The 27,446-nt window shown below is 43.3% G+C and overlaps 1 protein-coding gene across 4 annotated transcripts in view; it reads right to left on the bottom strand.

Moving 5' to 3' along the window:
• Positions 1-24,155, bottom strand: part of LOC307175887 (transcription elongation factor A protein 1) — a 61,248-nt gene extending 37,093 nt beyond the window's left edge. Inside the window, exons 1-10 of one of the 4 annotated variants that reach the window (XR_013824530.1) lie at positions 23,560-24,155; positions 22,737-22,768; positions 16,507-16,572; positions 14,634-14,681; positions 12,761-12,831; positions 10,343-10,416; positions 8,900-9,001; positions 7,411-7,587; positions 5,703-5,807; positions 4,053-5,097 (exon numbers count right to left, since the gene is read on the bottom strand). Coding sequence is in view for 2 of the 4 variants with exons in the window: in XM_079901558.1 (XP_079757684.1) it covers positions 5,754-5,807; positions 7,411-7,587; positions 8,900-9,001; positions 10,343-10,416; positions 12,761-12,831; positions 14,634-14,681; positions 16,507-16,572; positions 22,737-22,768; positions 23,560-23,628 (693 nt within the window). In the remaining 2 variants the exon portion in view is untranslated. Of the gene's footprint in view, positions 1-4,052; positions 5,808-7,410; positions 7,588-8,899; positions 9,002-10,342; positions 10,417-12,760; positions 12,832-14,633; positions 14,682-16,506; positions 16,573-22,736; positions 22,769-23,559 lie in introns of those variants that run through there. The other 3 variants (XR_013824531.1, XM_079901558.1, XM_079901559.1) reach the window with 3 other exon arrangements.
• Between the last annotated feature and the right edge of the window lie 3,291 nt (positions 24,156-27,446).

Here is a 27,446-nt window from a genome sequence, read left to right as displayed (position 1 = left end):
AATTGTCCTTTTCTCTCCCACTTTGATGTTATTCCATTATCTTCTGACCTCTGGTGGTGTTTTTCTTAAGTATATGCTGTGTGACACTGAAAGCAGGCTCCCTCTGGTTGCTATTAAGTCCTTTTTCTATGGTATTCAGTTTTGCTTTGCACCATGAAATGTCTCTTTAGAGACTTAGTAGTTTATTTATACTCTTAGTAACATTTTTCTTCCTGAATCTGAGATTTCTTACCTTTCCTGAAGTCTGGAAAAATGTCAGTCATTTTATCTTCATATATTGCTTCTGTCCCATTCTCTTCTCTCCTGCAACTTCCATTAAACTTTACATTGGACCTCTTAATTTTACTTTTCTAGTCTCTTACCCTCCCCTTTTGCTTGCTGGGATTTCTCCTGAGTAAATTCCTCAGAGCTTTCTTTCATACACAATTTCACATACATACACGTCTGTTGTGTCTAATATGCAGGGTTTTTTTAATATTTATTTATTTGACTGTGCCAGGTCTTAGTTGCGGCATGCGGGATCTTTAGTTGCAGCATGTGGGATCTAGTTCCCTGACCAGAGATCGAACCCAGGCCCCCATAGTGGGAGTGTGGAGTCTTAACCCCTGGACCACCAGGGAAGTCCCTAGTATGCAGTTTAATTCATCCATTTGAATATTTTTTGTAGGTCAGATATTACAACTCAAAATCTGAAGAACAAGGAGTATGGGGTTTCAGCTTGGGAAGTTGATAAAGTTCTGGAGGTGGATGGTGGTGACCGTTGCACAACAATGTGGATGTAATGAATGCCACTGAACTGTATAATTTTAAAGTAGTTAAAACTGTAAATTTTGTTATATTTTACCACAGTAAAAAATCTGAAGAATAAAAAAAGCACATCCGGGCTTCCCTGGTGGTGCAGTGGTTGAGAATCCGCCTGCCGATGCAGGGGACACGGGTTCGTGCCCCGGTCCAGGAAGATCCCACATGCCGCGGAGCAGCTGGGCCCGCTGAGCCTGCGCGTCCGGAGCCTGTGCTCCGCAACGGGAGAGGCCACAGCAGTGAGAGGCCTGCGTACTGCAAAATAAAAGAAAACATATCCAAGGCCGGCCTTCTCCCCTCCTTTCCTTACCTGCCTCATCCTCTCCCCCATCCATAACCACTTTTATTAGGTTCTTCTTTGCATCCTTCTCGCATTTGAGGTTTTCTTTTAATGCAAATTCTAGTCAAGTCAAATATATGGTCTTATTTCCTCCCCTTTGTTTTGTACCTTATTTCTTCATCAATAATGTATTCTGAATCCTTCCCAAATTAATAGAGCATCCTCATTCTTTTTTTATAGCAGTGTAACGATCCATTGTGTAGGCGGAGGGTAGTTTATTTAGCTGGTCCACTTTTATCCCACGTTGGGTTGTTTCAAATATTTCACCATCATAAACAATGCTTCTCCATTAAGATTTTTCACTTCAGTGGTTATTTTTCACTTCTAGACGTTTTCTTTTTCAAAGCTGCATTTTCTTTCTTTCTTCTTCTTTTTTATAAATTTATTTATTTATTTATTTTTGGCTGTGTTGGGTCTTCATTGCTGCGGGCGGGCTTTCTCTAGTTGCGGCGAGCGGGGGCTACTCTTGGTTGCGGTGCGTGGGCTTCTCATTGCGGTGGCTTCTCTTGTGGCGGAGCACGGGCTCTAGGCACGCGTGCTTCAGTAGTTGTGGCACGTGGGCTCAATAGCTGTGGTGCACAGGCTTAGTTGCTCCGTGGCATGTGGGATCTTCCCGGACCAGGGCTCGAACCCGAGTCCCCTGCATGGGCAGGCGGATTCTTAACCACTGCGCCAGCAGGGAAGTCCCCAAAGCTGCATTTTCTGATACTGTGTCCTTCTCACTTGTCTGTTCTTTTCTCTGGTTGGTTAACTCTCTCATACTATCTATCCTTTTAAAGTTCCTGAGAGCCCAATGATCCCTTTACCTTTTGTGTCATCTCGTGTTCCTGTGTAGGTAGTTCTCTCATAGGCTTCATCCTTTGGGGGTGTTCAGCTCACTTTTGGCAGGGCTAAATTAACCAGCCTGGGTTGAGAATGTCACTCTCCATAAAGAATCTGTTTGGGGACTTCCCTGGTGGCACAGTGGTTAAGAATCCACCTGCCAAGGCAGGGGACACGGGTTCGAGCCCTGGTCCGGGAAGATCCCACATGCCACGGAGCAACTAAGCCTGTGTGCCACAACTACTGAGCCTGCGCTCTAGAGCCCGTGAGCCACAACTACTGAGCCCACACGCCACAACTACGGAGCCCATGTGCCTAGAGCCCGTGCAACAAGATAAGTCACCGCGATGAGAAGGCCGCCTAAATAAATAAATAAACAAATAAAAAGAATCTGTTTGCCTCTTCCAGGTGCCCGAGGGTCAGAGCCAGTCTGAGGAAATTCTTTTTTTTTTTTTTTTTTGCCTCCTCTTGCAGCATGCTGGATCTTAATTCCCCGATCAGGGATCGAACCCAAGCCCAGCAGTGAAAGTGCCGAGGCCTAACCACTGCACTGCCAGGGAAGTCCCCAAGGAAATTGTTGATATTAACTTAGAAGCTTATGTGTTTCCAGGCCACATTAATAGTATACATTCAAAATCCAAATATCTATGAGGACAAGCTTCTGGTTAAACAAATTCAAGTGAAGAGCTCCCTTCTCTCTCATTCAGAGCCCAAGCCAAAATAGACAAGCTTCCCCATCGCTTCCTGGCAGTCAGACTTTTTTCCAGTTCATATGACAAAGAGCGCAGCCCTTAAAAGGGTGCTAGCTTCATAACGGTGAGTAATTTCTGAGACACCCCAAGTCAAGTGTGCCGTGTGGGTTTTAGGTCCCTTTTGAGTTCTCTCTGGGTACCGCAGGATGCAATTTCTTTAGGGCAAGCTGATTTTTACCCTGGTTTATTTAGCATTTCTAGGTGTTTTGAATTATATGAAATATAAGTTTGTGCTGTATTTATTTAGTTATTCATTTATTTATGTTTAGAAGCATTTAAATTACCTCACAGGGGCACAGGGCAAGGCAGGGGACCACAAAGTAATTAAGGCACATCATTTTGAACCCTGGCTCTTACACATAATAGCTCTGTAACCACAGGCAAACAGTTCATCTCTCCAGGGATCAGTTTCCTCTTCTGTAAAATGAAGCTAAGGTTGATGTGAAGATTATATGAGTAAAGGATATAAAATGCTTAGTACAGTGCCTGCCTGGAATATATTAAGTACTTAACGAATAAACAAATTTTCACTTTTTAGTAAATTTTACGAATAAAATGGTATGTTGTTAGGAGGGTGTCATGTATCTACTTCTAAAAAGTAGCAATAAGAAGAACTTCAGCAGTAGGCAAACCTCCCAATGACTCACATACATAGACACCGTCGTTACCTGTCGACAGACGTAAACAATACCATGCTCTGACCACATCTGATTGTGAACCAAGAGTTTCAAAAGGATGATGAAATCAAAGATTATCACGTGAAATATGATGCTGCTGTGAAGAAGGATAAATCTAAAAAAGAGCTGTTGAAGAGAGCACTACAGTACAGAACTCTCTTACCAGGAGGGCAGCCCCAAAATGGAACAAGCAGCCTCACAAAAAGGGGAGCTGTCACTTTATTCAAAAGCAGAAGCTGAAGGACTGCTTAAGAGGCAGAACAGACGGGATTCCTTCCTGGGAAGAGTTAGAAATCAGCAGTGAGATAAAAGGAGAAGAAACTACTTGGATAACTGATTTATGACACGAATTTAAAAAAATCCCATGAATACTACATGGAAGGAAAAGACAGAGCAAAACACCAAACTTCTTAAATAGGTTAGGAACACTGAAAATCAAACTGAAGATTTGTTCAGCTTGTTAATAACACTGAGGAATAGGAAGCCTGGGCCCCGCCTGGAGAGAGCCAGGCGGGGGCCACACCACCATCAAACTTCCCTCTCAATGTGTGTTCCTGGGATTACACTGTCGCTTTCCTCCTTTTCCTTACAGACAGCCATTCCAAGGAAACGCAAATGTTAAAAATCATATTCCAAAGAGCCAGTCACAGAAAAGTCAGAATTACATTTTATTTCACATTGATAGAAACCGTGAAAAAGATTTACATTTTCCCACGTTACAGCACATTTCAATGGAATATATTTCTTGCCATAAATTAGATCTTGCTGATTTGTGTAAGTGAGACAACAGTTTACATTCTTCAAGATAAAAGCAAAATGACTTAGTAAATGATTGTTTAAAAATTGTAAATCCAGACATAAACGTATGGCTTCATTATTAACATCCTACACTGTCCATACGAAATCATTTCCATCATCAAGTAGCACCCATTTATAAAGATGCGTTCCTAACGGTGTTCTAGTCAGTTGGAATACAGCAGAAAAATTAACAACAGTTCAGAAATATCAGGCGTACATTTTTGCTACATATTAAACTGGGTGGTAACTACACCGTATGTACTGAGTTCTGACTAACTTTTATTACCCATAAACTTGTTTTCAAATAATGTTAACCAATAATCTGAAAAAGCTATTTAAAATCAAATAATTGCTACTTTCATGTTTGCACAGAAACTAACTTAAAAAGATCCTCTCTGACTACAGTGAAAATTTCAAATAAGTCCACTGGCAGATAAAAGTAAAGCAAATTTTTCAAATGGATTGTTCATTTCCTACAGCAGTCGGTTTCAAACATATGTGCAAAATAAGTAAACTAAAACTCTACGCTATGAGGAGAATCATCTTAGAACAAATCATCTTAGAAATTACAGTTTGTAAGATCAGTCTTAAATATTTCGGAACATACTAGAATATGACCTAATTATTCTTTCAGTTAATTACAGAAAAATACAACCACAGAATTATCCTCGTTACCTGTAACTCTGCAGGCCTAAGCTGCAGACAAAGGTCCAGTTTAAGAAGTAGTGTAGAAACTTTGAAGGGATGCCTGGCTTCTTTCTACAAGTATAAATACACTTTCAGTGCCGTCACATCTGTGATTCAGAATGTCAAATTACAGCACGTATTGACAGCAGACGTCCATGGCAAGTAGGCAATATTTGGTCTGTTATGAAGGATAAAAAAGAAGAAAGAACACTTTTCTTTTCTAGAGAGGAAAAAAGAGTATTAAATAGAAATTATATTCAGGAAGGAAAAACCTGGTCCCCAAAATAAGAGGGCCATTAATTGAAGACAGCAATATTTCTTTTTATTGACACTTAGAAGCATTATCCCTATTATTAGGAATAATGTAATAACACCTCATTCTTATTATGCATTATAATCATTAAGTACATATGAACACATATATAAAAATACAGATACTGCATGGTGACTAAGTAATTTGGGAATAAGTCCAGAGTCTTAAGTCACAGCACGCATAGACTTTTTATGTCTTAACTGCTCATTTATACCTGAGCAGGTTTTCATTAAGCATACTAATAATTTTCAAGTGATGTAATGAAATATCTGGTTACAGTATTTTATTATTTTGCTGAATTACATATGAGAGAAAGAAGCTAGCTGCTTCACCTACTTTAATACTAATATATTCTGGATCATGTTATACAAATACATACATAGAAACTTAAAAGATCATAAATTTCCCATGAGGAGATTTATTTAGTCTGTGTCATTGGTGTGTATTTGCAAAACATTTTAACACTGCAAACATCAGAGGTTTCAAGATCGGGCACAGAAAAAACTTTATACTCTATGACGATGATGCTGGTGTGCGCTTCTCCACAAGGCCTCTTAGTGACGTCAATCAATAGGAGGTAGGAGTTTATCAATGAACTGCTTGACATCCATCATTTCCTGTTTGGAATAAAGGGATTATTAATATGCAGTTACACAAATCAGAAATTAAATCCCTACTAAATACCACTAACTAAAACCACATTTTTACTACAGTTATATAAAAAGTGGTGAAAAAGAAATGAGGCACCGATAGAAATTAGAAAACATTTCCCACGATGATTATTATCGTAATTCAATGATCACTCTCACGTATTACGAAGTCCTATGAAAATGGTCTGCATTTGCACTGCTTGAACAAAATAAAACACTGGGGGTGGCGGGGGGAGAGGAAGGGGGTCTAAAAGTGACAATAACTACACAGAGAAGACTTGGTATGTACACAACTGCCGTCAACCAAGTGTCCGTGCCCAGCTTCTAACACTCCCTCATTAGAATGAGATGCGAAATCAACAGTACCAGATGCTTTGTGCCTTTCCAAAGGATTCACACACAACCAGCCAGCTGAGGCTGAGGGGAGCAGGTCCCCAAGGCAGGCCTGGAGAGACGCAGAGGTGAATCCACCACAGAGGAAACTGCTCGGCACCTCCCGCGTCTGGCCCAGCTTTCTCACTTCCCTCAAACACATCTCCTGCTGCCACCGCCAGACCCACACAGGAGCACGCAGGAACCTTCGCCCGCATCGCCTCCTCACTCGGGAAAGAAGGCACGGCACGGCGGTGGCCTGTCTCACCCGCCGTGTGGCCCCCACTGCGACCCCACCTCCTCCAGCCCCACCTCCTGTCCCTTCCTGCCCCGAACCGTCCGTCCAGTGTTCTCCAGTGTGGTGAACAGTCTCACCACACACACACAGCCGCCTGCATCTGCCCCTTGAAGCCTCAGTGTGCTGACTCAGAGGCACCGAGTCTGGAGTCCTGGCATCTGTGTGTTTGTTAAGCTCCGGGAGCGGGGGGTGGGGGGGTGGGGTGGGCGGCGGGTGTGCTTTGAAAACCACTGCTCTGGACCTTCAGCTCCTCCCTCCTGGTACCTGGCGTGTTGCCCTTTCTGGACTCAATGCATCATCAGGGGCTCAACTATGTTCTCAGTAATGCCTAGAATCCCAGGTTCCCCATCTTTCTGGATAAGTCATATTACTACCTGCCTTCTCTGTCCCAAAGCAAATGATTTCGCCAGGCTGACAGGTGCAAAAAATGTTAACTTGGACTGTCTCAATGCTTAGCAACTGATTTTTATTCTAGTCCTTTTCAAGCCTCCAAACCTATCCTGACCTCGTTCTTACGATCACCCGTCTCAGTTTTTCAGAGCACTTTTAAAAAACTCCTAATATAACACATATCACATTTTGCTTTCTATATAGTTACTTGGATATATATCCTTCTCCCTATTCAAAATTTTCATTTTAAGTAAACTACTTTAGATTTTAACAAAGAAATGATTTTATTTGTCCTTGAACTATTTACAGTGTTTACATGTAATAAGAAATTAGTGAATGTCTGTTGAATTAAGTTGCGTAAACTTTGATCTAAGTCCTACTAACCTATGGTTCAATGTGAATTCATTAATTAACTTCTTTAAATCCCCAGTCAAATGTTATTTATCTTGAAAATATCACATGCAAACAGTTGCAGACATGTCCCTATAATCACTGCTTCCAAACACTTACCTGTTGACATGAACTGTGCGTCATGCCTCCATAGGTTTTGAAGGTTACATTGGTTGGATTTACCAATGTCTTTAGCCTTTCAGCAGTAAGAGAACCAAACATTAGGGGAACTAAAGGATCCGAATCTCCATGGCACTGAAGAATAGAAATGTCTCTATTCACGCCACTGATAGGACCCTGCAGAAAACAGAACAGGACTATAGGGTCATTTATCCAAGCGTGTGGGGCATCATGCTCGGCACATACAACACGTGCTTGCTCACGTTACAGGTGATCTTTGGCCACAGAAATAAAATTCCTCCCATCCTTATACCCCCCCATCTCTTTATTTAGACTTTTATAGGACATATGATTACCCTGCCTTGTACTGTATGTTTTCCTAATGAATCAGTTCCTTGAAACACATTGTATCCTAATCATATGTTCGGGTGGCTGGACACAAGAAGTATGTTTTAGCTGAGTCATGTTCTTTGCAGCTCTTATTTGATTCTTTCATTTTATTTTTTTTTTTAAGAATGTGTATTTAATTACTTAATTAATTAATTTTTATTTTTGTCCGCGTTGGGTCTTCGCTGCTGCACGCGGGCTTTCTCTAGTTGCAGCAAGTGTACGGGCTTAGCTGCTCCGCGGCACGTGGGATCTTCCTGGACCAGGGACTGAACCCGTGTCCCCTGCACTGGCAGGCGGATTCTTAACCACTGCGCCACCAGGGAAGTCCCTCTTATTTGATTTGAATAAGAAAGTTAATAAACAGCACTTACCATGTGCAAGACACCGAAGGGTTACTATATAGTGATAAGAAAAACCCCCTAGGTTTAAGGATGAATTTGAAAATAAAATAACACCCGCATCCCCCATGTGTACTATATATTGCTTTATACTGTTGAGTATTTAGAAATTACATTCTACACTAGAATTCTGCCACCAAGCAATGAACATACTGGGCATTCAAAAACATCATTTCTATGTGTAAAGAATAGCCCTAATTTTGATATGTATCTTAAAATGTACCAAAGACTTCAAATATAGAATTTATGACAGTAAGGGCTTCCTTCCTCCTTCCCTCTCCCTCCCTTTCTTCCTTTCTCTTTTTAAGGACTCATTTCTTATTCTATTCCATGCAACCCACGGTAGAGACAGTGCAGTATACAGGTAAAGCCTAGCGATAGTACATCACAGAAGTCTACGGCAGTTCTTTTTAAAAACGGGTGACTGATGTAGACTACGGGCCTTGAGTGACACTGACGTGTCACCGTAGGTTCACTGGTTAAAACAAATGCGTCCTGTGCTGTGAGATGCTGATGGGGGGCTGTGCGTGGACGGGGACGCGGGTATATGGACACCTTCTGTACTTGCCGCTCAATTTGTTGTGAACCTGAAACTGCTTTAAAAAATTAAATTTATTAATAATCATAACGTGACGGTGTCCTCAACATCATCTGCCACCCCTCTGCTCAGTGACGCCGCGCTGCAGGCATGCGCCAGGCACCTGTGGAAAGGAAGCCCGCAGGGGCAGCCAACAGCTGAGAGCGGTGACGCCAGCCAGCTTCTGCTGTGTGGTCAGTGCCGTGTACAGAGACAAAGCTCCTCCCTGGAAAGACAACAGGGAAAGTCAGTGGGACACAAATTCTGCCGGCAGCAATGGGAGTGATGCTTGTTCTCAACACCATTCATAAAAAAATCGAAGCGGGTGGCTGATGCCCAATACAATAGGCAAACTGGTAGAAATACATGCACGCCCCGCCGTGTCCACAAGGACCTGACTCTCCACGGTGAAGACCGTCGTGAGACCACAGCGACTGCCCAACCAGCCAACAGCAGAGCCCGCTGCCGCCCTGACAATGCCGTACGGAAGTTCCGAACTTATAGTTACTGTTTTCTTTGTTTTGGCTGCACCATGCATCAAATGGGATCTTAGTTCCCCAACCGGGGATCCAACCCACACCCCCTGCAGTGGGAGCGCGGAGTCTTAAGCAGTGGACCACAAGGGAAGTCCCCTAGAGTAACTATCTCCTCCTCAGCAAACACGTAGGACCAAAATCTGGTCTTAAACTGGTATTACTTTCCAAAACAAGAACTCATGAGAAGAAGCCCGCGGCGGACACCTCTGGAGCACTGGCCGCCAGCTCACAACACCCGTATGCTGGGGCCTGCGTGCCCTCTGACCCGTGCTGTTACCAAGACTGACTCTGCTCCCCTCCCAAGGACGACCCCACCATCTACTCAAGAACGGGAACCACTGAGGGATCCTTGAACATGGGGTGCGGCTGAAGCACCCCCGACCCAGGGACCAGGACAGATGCAGCGGCGGTCAGGAAGCGGCCGGCACAGCCCCTGCGCTATGCAGTGGCGGTCAGGAAGCGGCCGGCACAGCCCCTGCGCCGGGGTCGCTTTGTGGGAGTCCCTACCCTGATCTCACCCCACCGGGATTACAGGGAAGTCCGCAGGGCTCGACGACTGAGAATCTGTGACAAACAGAGGGAAGGAATTCTCCTGTCTTCGACCTTTTTATTCCATTGCTCGTCTGCTCCTGGGAAGGGGACTTACACCTGCGTTTAGGCAGAGTTTCGTTCAGAGAGGTACAGAGTGTTAACTCAGGCCTAACTGCATGTGTACTAGCTATTTTAGAAAAATACATTCCAGGTTCCAATCAGTTTCCTTAAAAAATTGACTTTCAAGACATAATCTATAGGGTGAAGGCTATCACTAAAGAGAGAAAACTAAAAAAGGAAAAGAGCATGACACACTCTCTAATTAATCAATCATTATTTCTGGTCCATTCAAACTTAATTCAGCATTAACAGTAAGCAATATATCAGATTCTAGAACATCTTCTAAAATCAGGACTCCTCCATAGAAAAACGATGGAAACTACAGACTTCTAGATAAATATACTGATGACGCCGACATATCACCCAAACTTTTATCTTACCTGAGAAAATCCTCCCAAAATAATTCTGTTAGAAGGAATGCCATTCTTCACCTCTTGGTCTATCAAAGCTTTTACTAAAAATAACATAAAAGTTAAATCACCAATACTTTCAAAGTTAAGCCCACTGATATAATTTAAATAGGAAAAAAATTAATAACAGAAAACCACAAAGTATATTAAAGGTCAAAACAAGTGAAAAACTTGGAGCACTCTATTAAAATACAAAACTAGAATGGATTTTCAAAAACTCAAGATTTTGCAGCTGTTACTTAAACTTAAACTGTTCAATTATTTGTTGCATAATCTGTAAACAAGTTTTTTCTCGCATCAACAGATGGGTACGGATAGTCCTTTATCCATGGTCCATTCTGCTCATATACATTTTACAGTTCTTTCTCTTCAATGAACCATAGGCATTTGTACCTAAAAGCTGTTATTTTAAAATCGTAGGTAGTTAAGTAGTTTACATGGTTTGTGACTGACGGTGTTTAAACAGTTCACTATATTATTTTAAAAAAAAGAAAAAAGACAGTATACTTTTCCCTATAGCCAATAAACAATGCGGGAGAAAAATCAAATGAATTCTTTTGTTTCTGCAAAATACTCTGACATGCATCATTAACTGTATTACTTGATTAACTCCTAGAATTTCCTTTTTCTTTATAATACTATGTTTTTGATAACTGTACCTTTTACAAATTTATCTCCTCTCATTTTTGACATATGTGTAAGTTTCATCTTCTTAAGATGAAACTTGCCAACTTTATATTTCCTTTTTACCAAAACCCTGCTTTTATTAGAACACTGCAAAAACCCCAAAGCCCAAATTAAACGTTTTTTTCTTTTTGTATAAATTTAGTTCTTAGTTAGAATAGGCTGAAAAGCAAGTGGTACCCTGATGAGTGTGTGGAAAACGGGCTAGAGGAGAGGACAGGAGTAGAGAGGTGAAAGCCTTGCTGAGAAGCCTGAGGCTTTACTGAGGGGGAATGCAGGGCCTGGGCGGGAAAGGAGATGCAGGTGGGCAGCAGCAGCCCTGCGCTGGGGAGGAGCAGGGAGCTGGGGCCACTTTCCCTCCGTTTCAAACGGCTTCACTCCTCTGGTTACACCAAGCGCTGAGATAAAGTTAAACCAGGTATGGTGACAACAGTCAGCTGTGGAGTGACGGGTCCTGATTCCAGGCCCTGGACGCACCCCGAGCCCTTTCTTCTTTGTTCACGGGCACATCTTCCCAGCCCCAAATGGAGACACCCCTCATTCCTAACTCTGGGCCTCAACCCGATTCTCTCCAATCAGACATCACGTCAGACACGAAGAATGCCACGGGCCAACCCTACCCGGGGAAGGGACTTTCACCCTGCAACCCACTGGGCCTGGCCGTCTGCTCCACAAGGCCCACCCTCCCTGACAACCCACCCCCAGACCTGACACGAGCTCTATTATAGGTTGACAAAACCCTAGCTCTAGGAGTGTAGCATTGATCCACTTTTCGATGGTCCTAAAAGTCAGTGTCCTTGGTTTGACATTCCTTAATATCCAATATGTTTTGAATGCATCTTCCCTGTCTTAAAGTTAAGAGTTCTTCTAAAAAATAAAAAGATTTTTAAAAAGGAACCTACCTACCGTTTTTGGTTTTTAAATGAGTTTTGAAAACTTTCAACAAATGTGAAAATAGGAAGACCGTGCAGGGTTCCCTGGGTACCTATCACCTCGCGTCTGTAACGAACGCCTCACAGCCAGGCCTGCTACATCGAGGCCACCAGGTCATCACCCAGGTCATGAGGGAGGCCGGCCTGGCCACCGCGCTGTCTACTTGTCAATGTTGCAGTACATACGAGTCAAAGACACACGTGCTTCTGGGCATGGGCTAAAACCAGACTTCTCCCGGTAAGTTAGTGTTCTTTATGCTTTCACCCCACAAGTAAGCGGGGTTACCATGTTCATAAGCGAGGACGTGACTGGAGACCCTGCAAAGCAGAGCTCATACCGTTACAGGAGTGCCCAGTGAGATGATTTGTAGGAATCGCCTGGCAGGTCCAGTAGTGTTCGAGCAGGGGCCCCTCACTAAAACTAACCATTACCATAATTTTCGTTATATATCATGACATCATTGGTAGCCTTATCTATGTCCTTATTTCAAATCTCTTTAATGACAATAACTGGTCACAGCCATCAACCATGCTGCGATTTTCTCCACTGGCCTACGTCAGTCAAAGCAAAACGACGCATCCGACAGCACTCAAGCCTGACAAGTGCCGTTCCTCCCCACACGCCTCACCTTCACGGGCCATTATTAACGAGTCAAACAAGACAGTGAGCCATCAGAAAGGAAGGACAGCACCACCTGCGTTTACATAGTATGTAGTATTTCATCAACAACAAGAGCACGACTGAATCTACTATAAAACTTTTCTTACTTACCACTTTCTGCTGCCTGTTTAATTCCAGTTTCATCTTCCTGTGAATCTGGTGAAAGCCCAATGATGTCAAACCTGGAAAATAAGGCAAAATTCTAAAAGAATCATTCAATTCTAAGAATATCTACTCTTGATAAGAAGATGGTAATTTTAGAGAAAAAAGGCTAACCAAAGATATTCTCTAGAACATTAAACTCAAATTAAACTGTTTCTGGGGACTTCCCTGGTGGTCGAGTGGGTAAGACTCCGTGCTCCCAATGCAGGGGGGCCTGGGTTCGATCCCTGGCCAGGGAACTAGATCCCACCTGCCACAACTAAGAAGTCTGCATGCCGCAACTAAAAGATTCCACATGCCACAACTAAGACCCGGCGTGGCCAAAATAAATAAATAAATATTAAAAACAAAAAAAACTGTCTCTGGAGGCCAAACGGTCAACTTAAATGCGTGAATGTGACATCCTGTAAGTTCCCCTCACACCAACTAGATACAGATTGTATGAAAAAGTCACAGTACCATGTAATTTTAAGGTAGAAACACCTGGAGAATGACCTAGTCCAACCTGACACCTGACAGGAGTCTCAAACCACAGCCCTAAGATCTTTGGAATAAACTCCAGCCCCTCGCTTCCCTCCTAGTGCATCGTAAGTCAGCCGTCTGGAAAGAGCTACTTCACCACGGCACCTGCGCACGCGCGGCCCACACCTACTGCACACAGGCCACCTCCATCCACATTCTGCAAAACCCGTCACCGCGCGCTGCAGCGACCTCAAGCCGGAGGCGGGGGCCCTCCTTTGGCCCCGACTACCTCGCTACCCGCTCGGTGCTTCCACTATGGTCTCGAGCAACGTGAGGTAGAAACTTTGCTTCTGGACAGGAATTGTGCCAGAGCGGGGAGGTGGAAGAATCAAAGGTCAAGGGAGGCAGGAACCTGTAAAAGTTGCCAAGCAATGTCCAGCAGATAAAAACGAAGGTGCAGGGTGGGTTCGAGGTGAGTGGGAACAAGCAGAGGACAAGGTGGCGACAGGCTGGAGTCCCCAGGAGGCCTCAACAGGCAGTGCAGAGACGGGGGAGCAAACTCCCAGGGGGAACAACTACGCTTGACAGTCAGGTCTGAAGTAAGTGCCTTCAGAGATGGAACAGTTCCAGACGACAAAACCCAGGGGATGCTGTGGGTGCCTGAAGCTGAGAGAGGAAAACGTCAGCGGAAAGAGAAGAGTCCAGGAAGTGACAAGCCGGTCAAGGCTTGTGAATGGGTCACTGACATTGGATCCCATAGTCACCTGAAAGGTAAGACAGTGGCAGGAGCTAGAGGGGAAAGGGAAATAGGAATCAGGTGTCAAAGTCATCAGTTTTGAACAGACCTGACGGCAGATCTCAGAGCAGCAGGAAGAAAGCATGGTCTGTAAGTGGCTCAGAGAACAAAGAACCGACTGTAAAGCACACAGGGAACGCCTGACATCACGAATGTCTCGAGAGGGCTCAGCAGGAATTGCTTTCCTTAAAAACTGGCCAGCTCTCCAGGAAGGCGAGAAGGTGGGAGGTGGAGAGGCCACGGCTTCACCAGAGTGGATGCCACACGGGCGCACGAACACGTTTGGGTACTGAAATCAACAAAGGTTTATCAAGCAGTGAGAGGTGCTCTCTGCGGTATCTCTATCCACCCACTCTCTCCTGTTTCTCTACCTGTTGGTGCAGCTCCTTAAGATTTACCCCAAATCTAACATATAAAACCTGAAATAGTCAAATAAAGGTTAAATTTATATAACTTTGCAACTTAAAAATAATTAATTAAAAATTGCTATATGCAAAAGCACTTCTGATTAAAAAAAAAAGTATAAGTAAAAAGTTCTTATTGAATAAGTGAAGTCTTACTTACCAAGAAGGCATGACCATGTTCATATTTAATGTTACAGGCATAACTGGTCTACATGGGGAAGAAAAAGAAAAGGAAAAATAAGTATAGTATACCAAAGTACAAAACCTGATAAATTCCATCAACTGAAGATGATTACTTGAGGCTCTCACAAAATTGAATGCTACAATTTGAATAGATGAGCTGCTTCACTGCACGTACACCTGCACAATTCTGTTCTCCACACCCTCCAAATGGTTCTCAAGACAGAGCCGCAGCTGGAATGGACTAAGCTTGGCGAATAAACAACATCTTCCTTCTTCAACATCTTTATTTGATACTTTCAAACCAGACACGAGAAGGAAAACAGTAACCAAGACAGATGGAAATTTCTGAGACTCTGACTAAGGGGCTAAGGACACAAGCAACTTACTGCACAGGAATGGTGACATCAATTCCCATAGGCTCAAATTACATTTTTGCTTATTTTCTAGTTCTTAGCTATGTACCTGCTTGTTTAAGAGACCTCTAAATAAATAAGGGAAATACAAGTCTTGCCTAAGTGTCCATTATACCCAACTCAATTCTGTGATGAAAAACTTGCTGGACAACCTGAATGCAGCTAGGTACAAAAGGAAAGAAAACCAAATACACTCTAACTACATCTCACCACCATCCTCCTGACTCATGAAACAAGTTTACCTTAGAGGTCACAAAATCTTAGCAAAATTTCCACGAAAACATAAACTTCCCTAGGTTGGGAAATAGCCTTAAACTAAATTCAATCTTGGAGCCAATAACAGTGTAGCAGAAATTCCAACACCATCAAGAATTCTGTCTTGCAGACACAGAGAACAGACTTGAGGACACAGGTGGGAAGGGGAGGCTGGGACACAGTGAGAGAGTGGCATGGACATATATACACCACCAAATGTAAAATAGATAGCTAGTGGAAAGCAGCCGCATAGCACAGGGAGATCAGCTCGGTGCTTTGTGTCCGCCTAGAGGGGTGGGATAGGGAGGGTGGGAGGGAGACGCAAGAGGGAGGGGATATGGGGATATATGTATATGTATAGCTGATTCACTTTGTTATAAAGCAGAAACTAACACAACATTTTAAAGCAATTATACTCCAATAAAGACAAAAAAAAAAGAATTCTGTCTCTGGCATGAGTCAGATTAATGAGGACACCGCAACCCTTTCAGGATAAAAAGAGGGGGGATGTTTTCTTACATAATCTCGTATTTTTCCTCTTTCACATTTATCGACTCTGCTGCTACGACCACTTCTGAGGATGAATTACTAAGCTATCAGCATGTATCTCACCCCACCTGTTTCTTCATGGCTACTGCTTCTCAGCACACTTTGACCTAAGACTTGCTCATCTTAGTGATTTTCTGAGTTTGCTCAAAACTTACTAGTTTCTTTCTGACACCGACAAATGTCTTCAGAATTCAAAACCAAACCTCACAGTCTCCAGAGTCTGTGCTCTTTCCACGCTGCATCACATTGCCTCGAACTGATCAAATTTAGGCGTGTTTTCAAGGTAGTGGAGATTTCTCCCAAACCTGACAGGTAAATCCCCTTCAGAGACAGCTCATGGATGTCCTGAGAACTTAACAGCACTTGTATGTCTACAAAAATTTTTCTGGCTGTGAGTTCAACTGATCTCCAAGAGAGCATTATTTTAAATTTCTCAACAAAAAGGATAAGAAAAAAATTCAACGTAACTAGGACACATTTTAGTTTCACAGAACTTACTAATCTTTATTTTGAAGCTGAACATTTAAAAGATAAAAATTAATTATATTCAAATGCTTTGCTGGAAAAGTAAAGCTATCACGATTGTTCCTCTCCAGACTCTGAATCCCAAGCCTGAAAACTGAAAACACTTACGCGTGCGGGCAGATGTACTTGATGTGGGCGCTTCTGATACCTGCAAAGGCTTCTGCCCACCCATGCCTGGTGGAGAAACCACATGAATAACGCCATTAGATACTGCTTTAAATTCCAGTAAGTTAATAACAGAAGAGTAAATCTGTGAGGGTAAATTTCAACCCCTTAAAAGACCACCACCAATCTAGAAACAACCCAAAGCTTATGATTTCAGCTTCACCTGCGGATAAAAATGATCTCTCGTGATTCCTGAAGAGCAGTGTTTTCTCTTGCATATACTTCACTGGGCTTTATAATTTATAAAATACATTTTTTAATCTCTTTATAACCTCCCAACAATGTGCCTAACAAAGTAGGCAAGACATGATATAATTCATTTTATATGAAGAAAAAATTCTCAGAGGAGTAAAGTAAAGCAGCTGTCTGATATTTCTCCATGCTTACTACACCATTAAAAATAACAACCTATGGGACTTCCCTGGTGGCGCAGTGGTTAAGAATCCACCTGCCAATGCAGGGGACACGGGTTCAAGCCCTGGTCCGGGAAGATCCCACATGCCACGGAACTAAGCCCGTGCGCCACAACTTCTGAGCCTGTGCTCTAGAGCCCGCGAGCCACAACTACTGAGCCCACGTGCCACAACTACTGAAGCCCGGCACGCCTGGAGCCCGTGCTCCACAACAAGAGAAGCCACCGCAATGAGAAACCCACACACCGCAACGAAGAGTAGCCCCCGCTCGCAACAACTAGAGAAAGCCCGCGCACAGCAACGAAGACCCAACGCAGCCAAAAAAAGAAAAGAAGTTGAAAAAGTAACTTTAATTAACGTTCTCTCCTTATGCGTATATGTACATATATATGGTCAAAACAGAATATGAGGCGTCATCAAAATCCTTCTGGCCAGAAATAAACAGTTAATCTTTCTACGTATTTCCTTCCAACTTTTTCCATGCATATCACTTGAGAAATAGATACGGATTTCACAAGAATGGAATGATACTATACATACATACAGCTCCCTGTGTCTTTACACTTGACATTACACCTGATACTTTCCACATTTTACCTCTATTAGAGGGTAAAATAAAGGTAACTTAAGACCTTTTTGGATTAAATAGTTTTGAAATAAATGTTAAATGCTTTTCTATTAACTACTTCTCTATTTTAATCCACCTTCCCCCAAAGTGTTAAGGAAATACAGAAAACTTAATAACATTATGAACATTAACACTTATGTAACACTGCACTGAGTCAGGCACTATTCTAGAAGTTATATATGGGTGCATGCATGTGCATATGTGTGTTTCCATGTGGGTTCGTGTGTGTGTGTATGTGAGACTTTAGTGTGAAAAGTACAAAACATGTTGAAAGAAATGAAAGAAGATCTATATAATGGACATCCTGCATTCTGGAAGACTTAATATTCTTAAGATGGAAGTGCTCTCCAAATGGATCCACAGTCAATGCAATCTCTACGAGAATCACAGCTGGCTTTGCAGAAACTGACAAGCTAACTCTAAATTCATTTGGACACTCAAGAGACCCAGAACAGCCGATCTTGAAAAAAAAGTATTGTTGGAGGACTCACACTTCCCAATTTCAAGTTACTACAAAGCAACAGTAATAAAGATTGTGACACTGAAAAGACATACAAATCAATGAAATAGATTTGAGAATACAGAAATAAACCCTCACATTTATGGTCAGTTTATTTCTGAACAGGGTGCCAAAACAAATCAATGGGGAAGGAATAGTCTTTTCAACAAAAGTAACTGGAATAAGTGGAAACCCACGTGCAACAGGATGAAGTTAGACTCCTACCTCACACCATGTACAAAAATTAACTCAGAATATAGCAAAGACCTAAACGTAGGAGATCAAACTATAAAACTCCTAGAAGAAAACATGCGAAAATCTTTGTGACCTTGGACGTGGCAATGGTTTTTTAGACGTGAAGACAAAAGCACAAGCAACAAAGGAAAATACTTTAGTAAATAATAAACGAGTAGGAGTTTTGGGTTCTAGCCCCAACTCTGTCTCTATCTAGAAGTGTGGCCTCAAACAGTTCATTCAGTCCAGTGGTTTTCGAAAACGTGTTGCCGTCTGGGAACTTGTTAAAAAGTCTGAGTACACTGGTTCCTCGATTCCAGCCCAACACCACAGGCTTTTTCCTAGTCGGTCCCCCTTCCCGTATCCGTAATTCCGCGAGAAAGCTGGCTTCAGCTCTGGCAACTCTGGGCCAGCAGTGCAGGTTGGGACCTGCCTCCCCCCCAGGTGCCCCACCCATAGTCATGCTTCTTGCGTGGGAACACCCCCTCCCCTCACAGCTGACCGTGACACCGGAAAGCACAGCTCTGACGAAGGGGAGCGGGGAAGGAGAAAGCCAGGCCCTCTTCATGGAAACCCCTCCCTCCCCTCCGTATATTCCAGGCTTCGCTGGTCTGTATCGCCCATCTGTGTGAGATTTTTCTAGGCCAGATTGTAAAAGTTTACAAAACAAAGTTTCAAAGGCAGAAGTGGTTAAGTGGGTCAGATCTTACTGAGAGGTCAAATAAGGAGAGGATTGAAAATAATACTGTAGACTGCCAACAAATAAATACCAAATGAAGGGACTTTTTAAAAGAGCAATAACAGATCCAGACAGCAATCGTTAATGGGTGTTAAATCCACAGGTGAAAAATTGGTGAGAAACAGATATTTTCATAAAATCCAAGTATCTCCCCACAAAACACTTTTTAAGTGCAATTATATTTATTAATTTTACTGTGGAGAAACCTGGCAGACACTACCTTAACCAGATAATGCAACACAGTATCATCAGCAAAGGCACAAAAATCAACACAGTGTGGTCCCAGGACCACCACAGCAACCTCTGCGATGTCCCTGCCGAAAGGGAGACGTCACATAAACCCAAACTGAGGGACATCCTACCTAGGAACTGGCCCACAGGGGAAGAGTGTCAAGGTCACCAAAGACAAGAAAATGGACTGCTCAGGACTGAAGGAGCCTCAGGAGACGTGACAGCTCAATCTAACTTGAGATCCTGGACCCAGAAAGGACACCACTGGGTCAACCCAGGGAAAGGCAAGTGGGGCTGGTGGATGTGATGGTAGCTACAGATCAGTGTTAACGGCCTGATTGATGGTTATACCATGGCTAGGTGGCCATGTCCTTGTACTTACAAAATACACACTGAAGCTCTATGGAGTCATGAGGCAACATATCTGCAACTTATTCTCAAGCGTGTGAGAAATGTTAACAACTGCGTAATCTGAGTGACAGGTAGAAGGACCTCTAAATACTATTTCTGCAACCTTCATGTAAATTTGAAGTTATTTTAAAAGAAGTAGTTAAAAATTTTACATGACAACACAACGAGGGAATGTAACCCTCGAAGTAAATCTGTGAGTCCAAACTACACAAGTGGGGAGGGGCAAGCTAACAGACATCAAAGGAGTGGCAGGATTAGAAAATCACATCACAGTAACAACCTACTCCAGCAAGAATCATCCACAGACGCGAAAAATATCAGGTGAAAGTCTGATGTACGATTTGCATCTCCCCACGACTCACTCTACCTACACAGGGAGAGTAGGTGCCGTAGAGAGACCCAGAGGAAGAAAGAGACCACCTTTATCGCGTGATCCAGGTCGGCATCAGTAATGGGACGGACCGTCCCACGTGCCTCCTGACGTGATGCAATGAACAGGCCGTACCATGTACATGGTGTTCGTACCAAAAATGCACAAGCTGAACGTCATCGTGAGGAAATGTCAAATAAACCTAAATGGAGGGACCAGCCTGATCCCTGCAGAAACGTCCATGTCACGAACGCCAAAGAAGAGCCGAGGGACTGTTCCAGATTAAAAGAGACTGAAGAGCTGCAGCAGCTCAGCGCAGTGCGGCTGGGATGGAAGTGCAGGCGGACAGGATTACTGCAAAGGACACGACTGGGGCAGCTGCCAAGGTCTGTTAGACGACAGACTAGACCGGATAACAATGTTAAATGGCGCTGAATCTCCTGAATTTGGTAATTTTCTGTGGTTATGTAAGAGACGCTGCTTGTTCTTAGGAGATACATGTTGAAGTCTGGAAATAAAGAATCATGGCATCGGCAATTTATTCTCCCAAGTTTTGGCAAACACAGTAACATATTCGATAGAGATCAGTGAATCTGAGTAGAAGGTTTTAAGGAATCTGTTTTATTCTTGCAACCCTTCTATAAATTTGAAAGCATTTCAAAATAAAACACTTTTAAAATGCTATCAAAAATAAATATGTATCTCTGGGTTGTTCAACTGTTTTTCACTCTCTTCTCAAGCATATTTGTATTTGAATTTTTTTATAAGACAAATGTAACATTTTCATAATCATAAGACAAGCTGTTTTTATTTTGGAAGGAAAACTGATCTTAGGCAATATAGTTTGAACTAACACATTTTATTATACATGTTATGCATAGAAACAATTTTGTGGTCAGATGTGTTTCCTGCAGAACTTTCCAGAGCTTTAAACATGCTAGTGCATACCCAGTAAATCTTCTAGAGGAGACTATGCCGTATCATATTTCCTAGACACTAAGATATAATCTAAGTGGCACCACTGAAAAAAAGCCTTTTATAAAAAAAAAAAAATCACCACCACAATAAACACACATATCGTAAGATGAATACCCATCTCAGTAACATAAAAATGTGGGGGAAATGACATATTAGAATTGAGAAAATATAGAATTATACAGGGTTCCCCAATCTTATTTGGCCATCAGAGACTTTTCATGAGAACACAGACTGCAAGACCCAAGTTCCCAGACAGCACACACCTTGGCTGGTCCTGCAAAAAAGAACCTTAACCAAGAAAGGCAAAGCTGCCCATTTCCATAGCTGAGTCGCTTAATCCCTATCATCCTCTACGGTAACCTGACAAAAGAACTTTAGTCCTCCAAAAAGTAACTCAAACATTGAATTGCCACTTGTCAGATCGGCTGGTTCTGAATTTCGTCATGTGCTCATGGAAGCAATCTAGCGTCAGCTTTCTTTCGTGCCCTCCCCCAAAGTAAATACTGTCAGAACTGGAGACCTCTACTTCTTTATATAAACTTAATTCTTAGTCAAGATGTCATGGCTGCTCTTGGTGTTTTTAATCTCACATTGTTCATTTTTTTCATCACTTTCACTCTTAACTTTGGTCTAAAGAATCTGGCTAAACTGGGGTCCACAGAGAATCTTTCTACAACTGAAGATTTTACCCCCTGGACTGATTCTTCAGACCCTGAAGCTCTCTTTATTGGGAAAGTTACAGGTGAACTAGATCCTCCCTGGGTCTCAGCATCAAGAAGGGTTTGGTGATAAAACAGAGCTCCTCTAAAACCTCTGTTTAGAAAAATAAATAAATAGTAAAGTAAGTCTGTCCTTTTCATAGGACTATCTGATGGCCAGAAACAGTCCTATAACCTTTCCCATAACTCCATGCAAGGCATGTGTCATGTACCTCTACTTGGGAGGCATAAAAGGATATTAGGAATCACTTTCAAGAATTAATCTGGCCCAGTGCCTCCTTGCAAAGATTTAATAGTTTCTTGGCTATCTTATCAAAATGTATCTTCACTTTTCCTCTAATTCTTCAATTTTGTAACAATGTTATAACAATAATTTGATCGAAGTTTCAAACAGATAACCACTGATTTAAATTTTAAAAAGCTCTCAATATAGAAAGAGACTGAGTGAAAGATAAACCATGTGGCTACAGTTAGCACAACAGAATGTGTTTGATAAGCCTCCAAACAAATCTTTGAGCTGCATTCCCTGCCCTTCAACTGATTTTTTTCTTTTAAGGGAACATCGGAGCTCTCATTCAGAATGTTCACATTGCTATTATCTCACTTATCAAAATCAACTAGTTCTTCTCAACCTGCCCTGAAATTTTACCTCCTCTGGAAAGCTGTCACTTGCATCTCTACAAACATACCTCCCATCTCTGGTATCCACTACACACGGCAACTCAAGGAGGAGTTTGCAGTTTTAATATGTTCCAGACAGAGGAGGTGAAGAATGACAAAATAAGAGGATGAGGGGAAAATTCTGGGGGTTTTCAAAAAAAGAAAGGATTCTATCTCATGACTGGACTGTACGAAATATGACTATCAGTCTATTTTTATACAATCCTAGAATTCTTTGCTCGTGTAGAGTTGCATGACCCGTTTCATTAGGGTACTAACAATGGTACCTACCCTGTGTCTCCCAATCCATGAAGGAAAATCACCTAGAACGGAAGAGGAACAATGAGTAAGCAATGCCTAAATAAACCCAGCGGAATGTTACACACTCTAGAGCCCCAGTTAAGGTGGAGGCCGGAATCACAGAACACTACCTTCAGCAAGTTAATCAATCTCTACAGACCTCGCGTAAGGGGCAAAAGCACTTAACGTCTCTCGGTGCATTTCCTAAGATAATTAACGTGGGATTTTAGCACTTAAAGAGGTCCCAGTTAGACAGGCTTCTGGGCAAATGATCACATTCCAAGAAAAATCGTTTTGTCTCTTTAGGGTCAAACCATGAAAGTTCTCACGCGTACAGTATAATTTCTCCATCCCAAAAGGGAGCTTTCCGGCGGCTAAAAGTAAGTTTGAGATCCTCACGCACAAGTTTCCTAAGGAACAGCACCTCTGATCGTAAAGGACACTAAATCTTCAAACTTCTTTAACTGAGGACAGGGGTGCAAGGTGACACAATCAAGGCATCTACCTCATGCACAGACAAGGCAGCAACGTGCTCCAGAGCCACCTGGAGTTGGGGCGCCGTCCACTCAAGCGGGTGCCTCCGGGGTCCCGGGGCGGATCCGCGCGCAGGGCCCGGGGGATGCAGGGCCGGGGGCGCTGGGCCTCGGTGCCGCCCGCCCGCCCGCCGCGACCCCGCCCCCTCCGCACACAGCCCGGCCGGGCGGCGCCCACCACCGCGCCCGACCCCCCGGACCGCACGCCCCGTCCCAGCCCCGGCCCGCCGCCCACCGGCCCGCGACGCGACCCCTCGCGAGGCCCCCAGCGCCGCACTCACCACGGCGGTGGCCTTCCGGACGGCGGGCACGATGGCGGGCAGCGGAGCCGACATGTTATTGCCGCACATACACCGGCTCCACCGACCGCGCGTCGGAAGCGGAAGGCGGAGCGGGCGCCTAGCCGCTGCCCAAGGGGGTGCAAGCGCCGAGTCCGGCCCGCCCACGGGCGCGCGCTCAGGCGCGTGCGCGCCCACGCCGCGCCGCGCCGCGCCGCGCCTCGCCGTACCGTCCCCCGCCCCGCCCCGCCCCGCCGGTCGCCCCGCGCGTCACAGTGCCCGGCCGCCCGACGCCGCGTTGGCCGCGGCAGAGGGCGGCCCGAGCTGACCTCCCGCCCGCGGGCCGCGCGTGCTCAGTGCGGGCGGCCGGTCTGGGGGGCGGGGCCGCGCGGTCACTCCCGACCCCACTCACTTGCAAAGGTCGGGAAGGACTGGAGTTGGGGAGCCGCTTCTGCGGTATTTCCACTGGGGGCTGCACAGGTGTGTAGTTTGGGGGCCCGCGCCTCGCCTCCTTTGAACTGCAACTGGAGAGGGAAGCACTCAGTTGTCACCGAGTTTCCACAATTTGCTGATTGGTGGCTCTGGAGGTCCTACTGATTTAGGCCCCAGAACACATGACCCCATTCTACAGCGGTGGCCCGATGCCCATCAAATACCTGGTAGGATCTGGGAGGGGCGGAGATGGACACACCTAAAGGCAAAATGCCCTGACCTTCGGAGGGTTACAGTTGACCACTGGAGAAAACACACAGTGAGAGCTGTGGTTCCGTTTTATTTGGGGACTCACTGAGGGCTATGCCCTGGGACACCTCCTCTCAGCGCTGAGGACGTGCTCTGAAAAGTTTGGGCGGGGGGCGAGGTCAGTGGGTAGATGATTTTGGTCCAAGTGTGCATGCAGTCAAGCACGTGTCTCCCTAGAAGGTTGCTGCTAGTCAGAAGAGATTTAATGGTCTTAGTGCTTTTCTGAATGTGGGAAGATGCAAGAGTTTGGGTTCATAAAAATTTTCACCTGCAAGTATCTAATTATCCGAAGTCCTGTTCTGCCAGTTTTCCCCAGAGCACAGGGTACCTCATCCCGATCTCAGCCCTGAACTCCTTTCTGGAGGTGTTGAAGGTCAGCGACTGCAGCGGCTACTGACTTCACCCTTGTAGAACCAGGTGTCAAACGACAGTTTTTAGTTGTCACAATCTAGTGGAGAAACTTAGAGGATATATACAGTCTGTTAAAAGGAGGATAACAGGCCCAAAATGGAGTCACTTGTGCTAAGCCCACATCATCCCCAAACTGAAACTTACTACCTAAACTTATTCCAGTTTCAATCTCTGGCAGGATGTAATCTTAAAGTCAGTCTGGAATTTCCTAGTCGGCGCTAGTGAGTTAATCAGCCTGTCTAGACCCCTTCCATCCCCCAAAGAAAAATGAAGTAATCTGCTCTTTCCTCGTTGCCACCCTCTTTCTGCCTTTAAAAGTCTTCTGTTTGTGCGGCTCCCCGGAGCTCCTCTCTACTTGCTGGATGGGGTGCTGCCCCATTCATGAATCGTTGCATAAAGCCAATTAGATTTTTTTATTTATTCTGTTGAGTTTTGTTTTTTAACAATCCTTAGGGAGTCCAGTGTAAGGGAAGGGGAAGCTAGTGAACAAAGATCTTAAAAACAAAAACAAAACAACAAAATCTCCACTTTAATTATATGATAGCCAGAATGCTTGAAGTTTGGGGGTCTTATTCATACTCTTTTATTTTTTCCCCAATCATTCTTATACTGGATCTGAGTGCTGATAATTTTGTGGGCTCTCAAAAATGTTAAGTTGGTGCTGATTTCTCCAAAATAAAAAGGCTATTGGGATTTTCAGTGAGATTCTCATGAAGCTACAGACCAATTTGAGGACGTCTGACAACTGAGTCTTCTGATCCAAGAACTAGTGTGAATTTTTAGGTAATCTTGGATTTCTACCAGTAATGTTTTATTTATTTATTTTTAAAGTGTTTCTTTGTTTTTATAAATTTTTATTTATTTATGGCTGCGTTGGGTCTTCGTTGCTGTGCGTGGGCTTTCTCTAGTTGTGGCAAGTGGGGGCTACTCTTCGTTGTGGTTCGTGGGCTTCTCATCGCGGTGGCTTCTCTTGTTGCAGAGCACGGGCTCTAGGCGCGCGGGCTTCAGTAGTTGGGGTTCGCGGGCTCTAGAGCTCAGGATCAGTAGTTGTGGTGCACGGGCTTAGTTGCTTCACGGCATGTGGCATCTTCCCGGACCAGGGCCTGAACCCGTATCCCCTTCATTGGCAGGCGGATTCTTAACCTCTGTGCCACCAGGGAAGCCCTCTGTTAGTAATGTTTTCTACTTTTCATTGTATAGGCCGGAATACCTTTTGTCAAATTTATGCCTAGAAAATCCATATCTTATGCAATTGTAAATGGTATTTCATATTTCAATTTAATTATTTATTGCTAGATACAGGAATTTAATTTTTGCATACTGGCCTTGTATCTGAAATCTTGCTATACTCACTTAAGTTTTAGTAGCTTTTTTTTTTTTTGGTGGATTTTTAGGCAATTATATACTTGAAAATAATTTCCATGTATCTGTGTATTTCCCAAATTTCTTTCACAAGTTCCATTGTGGTCAGAAAACATACTTTGTGTGACTTCAGATTTTCAGTTCTATTGAGACAGGTTTTATGTCACAGCATATGGTCTATTTTGGAGACTGTTCCATGTGCATTTGAGAAGAATATGTATTCTGCTGTTGTTGGGCAGAGTGTTTGATAGATGTCTATTATGTCCAGCTAGTTTTTAATGTTGTTCAAGTGTTCTATAACCTCATCAGTCTTCTGCCTATTTATTCTGTCAATTTTTGAATGAGGGGAATTCAAGTCCCCAACTCTTATTGTTGAATTGTCTATTGTTTTCTTTAGATTCTGTCAGTTTTTGCTTTCTGTTAACAATTTTTATCTTAAAATCTATTTTTTCAGATATTAGCATAGCTGCTCCAGCTCTCTTATTGTTGCTGTTTATCTTTTTACATCCTTTTACTTTGACAGCTTTATTGAGATATAATTTACAAATCATACAATTCATCCATTAAAGTGTACAATTCAATGATTTTTGGTACATTACATCATTAATTTTGTAATTGTAGTGAAATGTATTTAACATAAAATTTGCCATTTTTGCCATTTTAAAGTGTATAACTCAGTAGCGTTAATTGCATTTAAAATGTTGTGCAAACTTCACCACTGTTTCCAAAACTTTTTCATCACTCCAAACAGAAACTCTGTAACTGTTAGGCAACACTCTCCATTCCACCCTCTCCCTAACCCTTTGTAATGTCTAATCTACTTTCTGTCTCTATGAATTTGTTTATTCCAGATATTTTGTGTAAGTGGATTCATACAATATTTATCCTTTTGTATCTCACTTATTTCATTTAGCATAATGTTTTCAAGGTTCTTCCATGTTGTGGCATGTATCATATCTTCATTCCCTTTTATGATTGAATAAAATACCTTTGCAGGTGTACACTACTTTTTGTTTATCCATTCGTCTGTTGATGGACACTTGGGTTGTTTCCACCTTTTGGTTTTTGTGAATAATGCTTCAATGAACATTGGCATACAAATATCTGTTTGACTTCCTGCTTTCAGTTCCTTTGGACATATACCATCAGCTTTCAGCATTTGACCATGATGTGTCTGGGTGTAGACCTCCTTTCAGTCATGCTAAGAGTTTATTGAGGCTCTTGGATACGTAATGTTTCTCATAGTGTTTGGGAAGTTTTCAACCACTATATAGTCGATATTTTTCTGCTCCCCTCCCTCCTTTCCTTCAGTTACTTCCATTACACAAATGCTGGTATGCCTAATGGTGTCCCACAATTCTGTAAGGCCCTGCTCA

The sequence above is a fragment of the Stenella coeruleoalba genome, assembly GCF_951394435.1.
Source record: "Stenella coeruleoalba genome assembly, chromosome: 17".
Classification (NCBI taxonomy): Eukaryota; Metazoa; Chordata; class Mammalia; order Artiodactyla; family Delphinidae; genus Stenella; species Stenella coeruleoalba.
The sequence above is the reverse complement of the archived record's forward strand: the minus strand, read 5'-3'. Positions and strand labels throughout refer to the sequence as shown.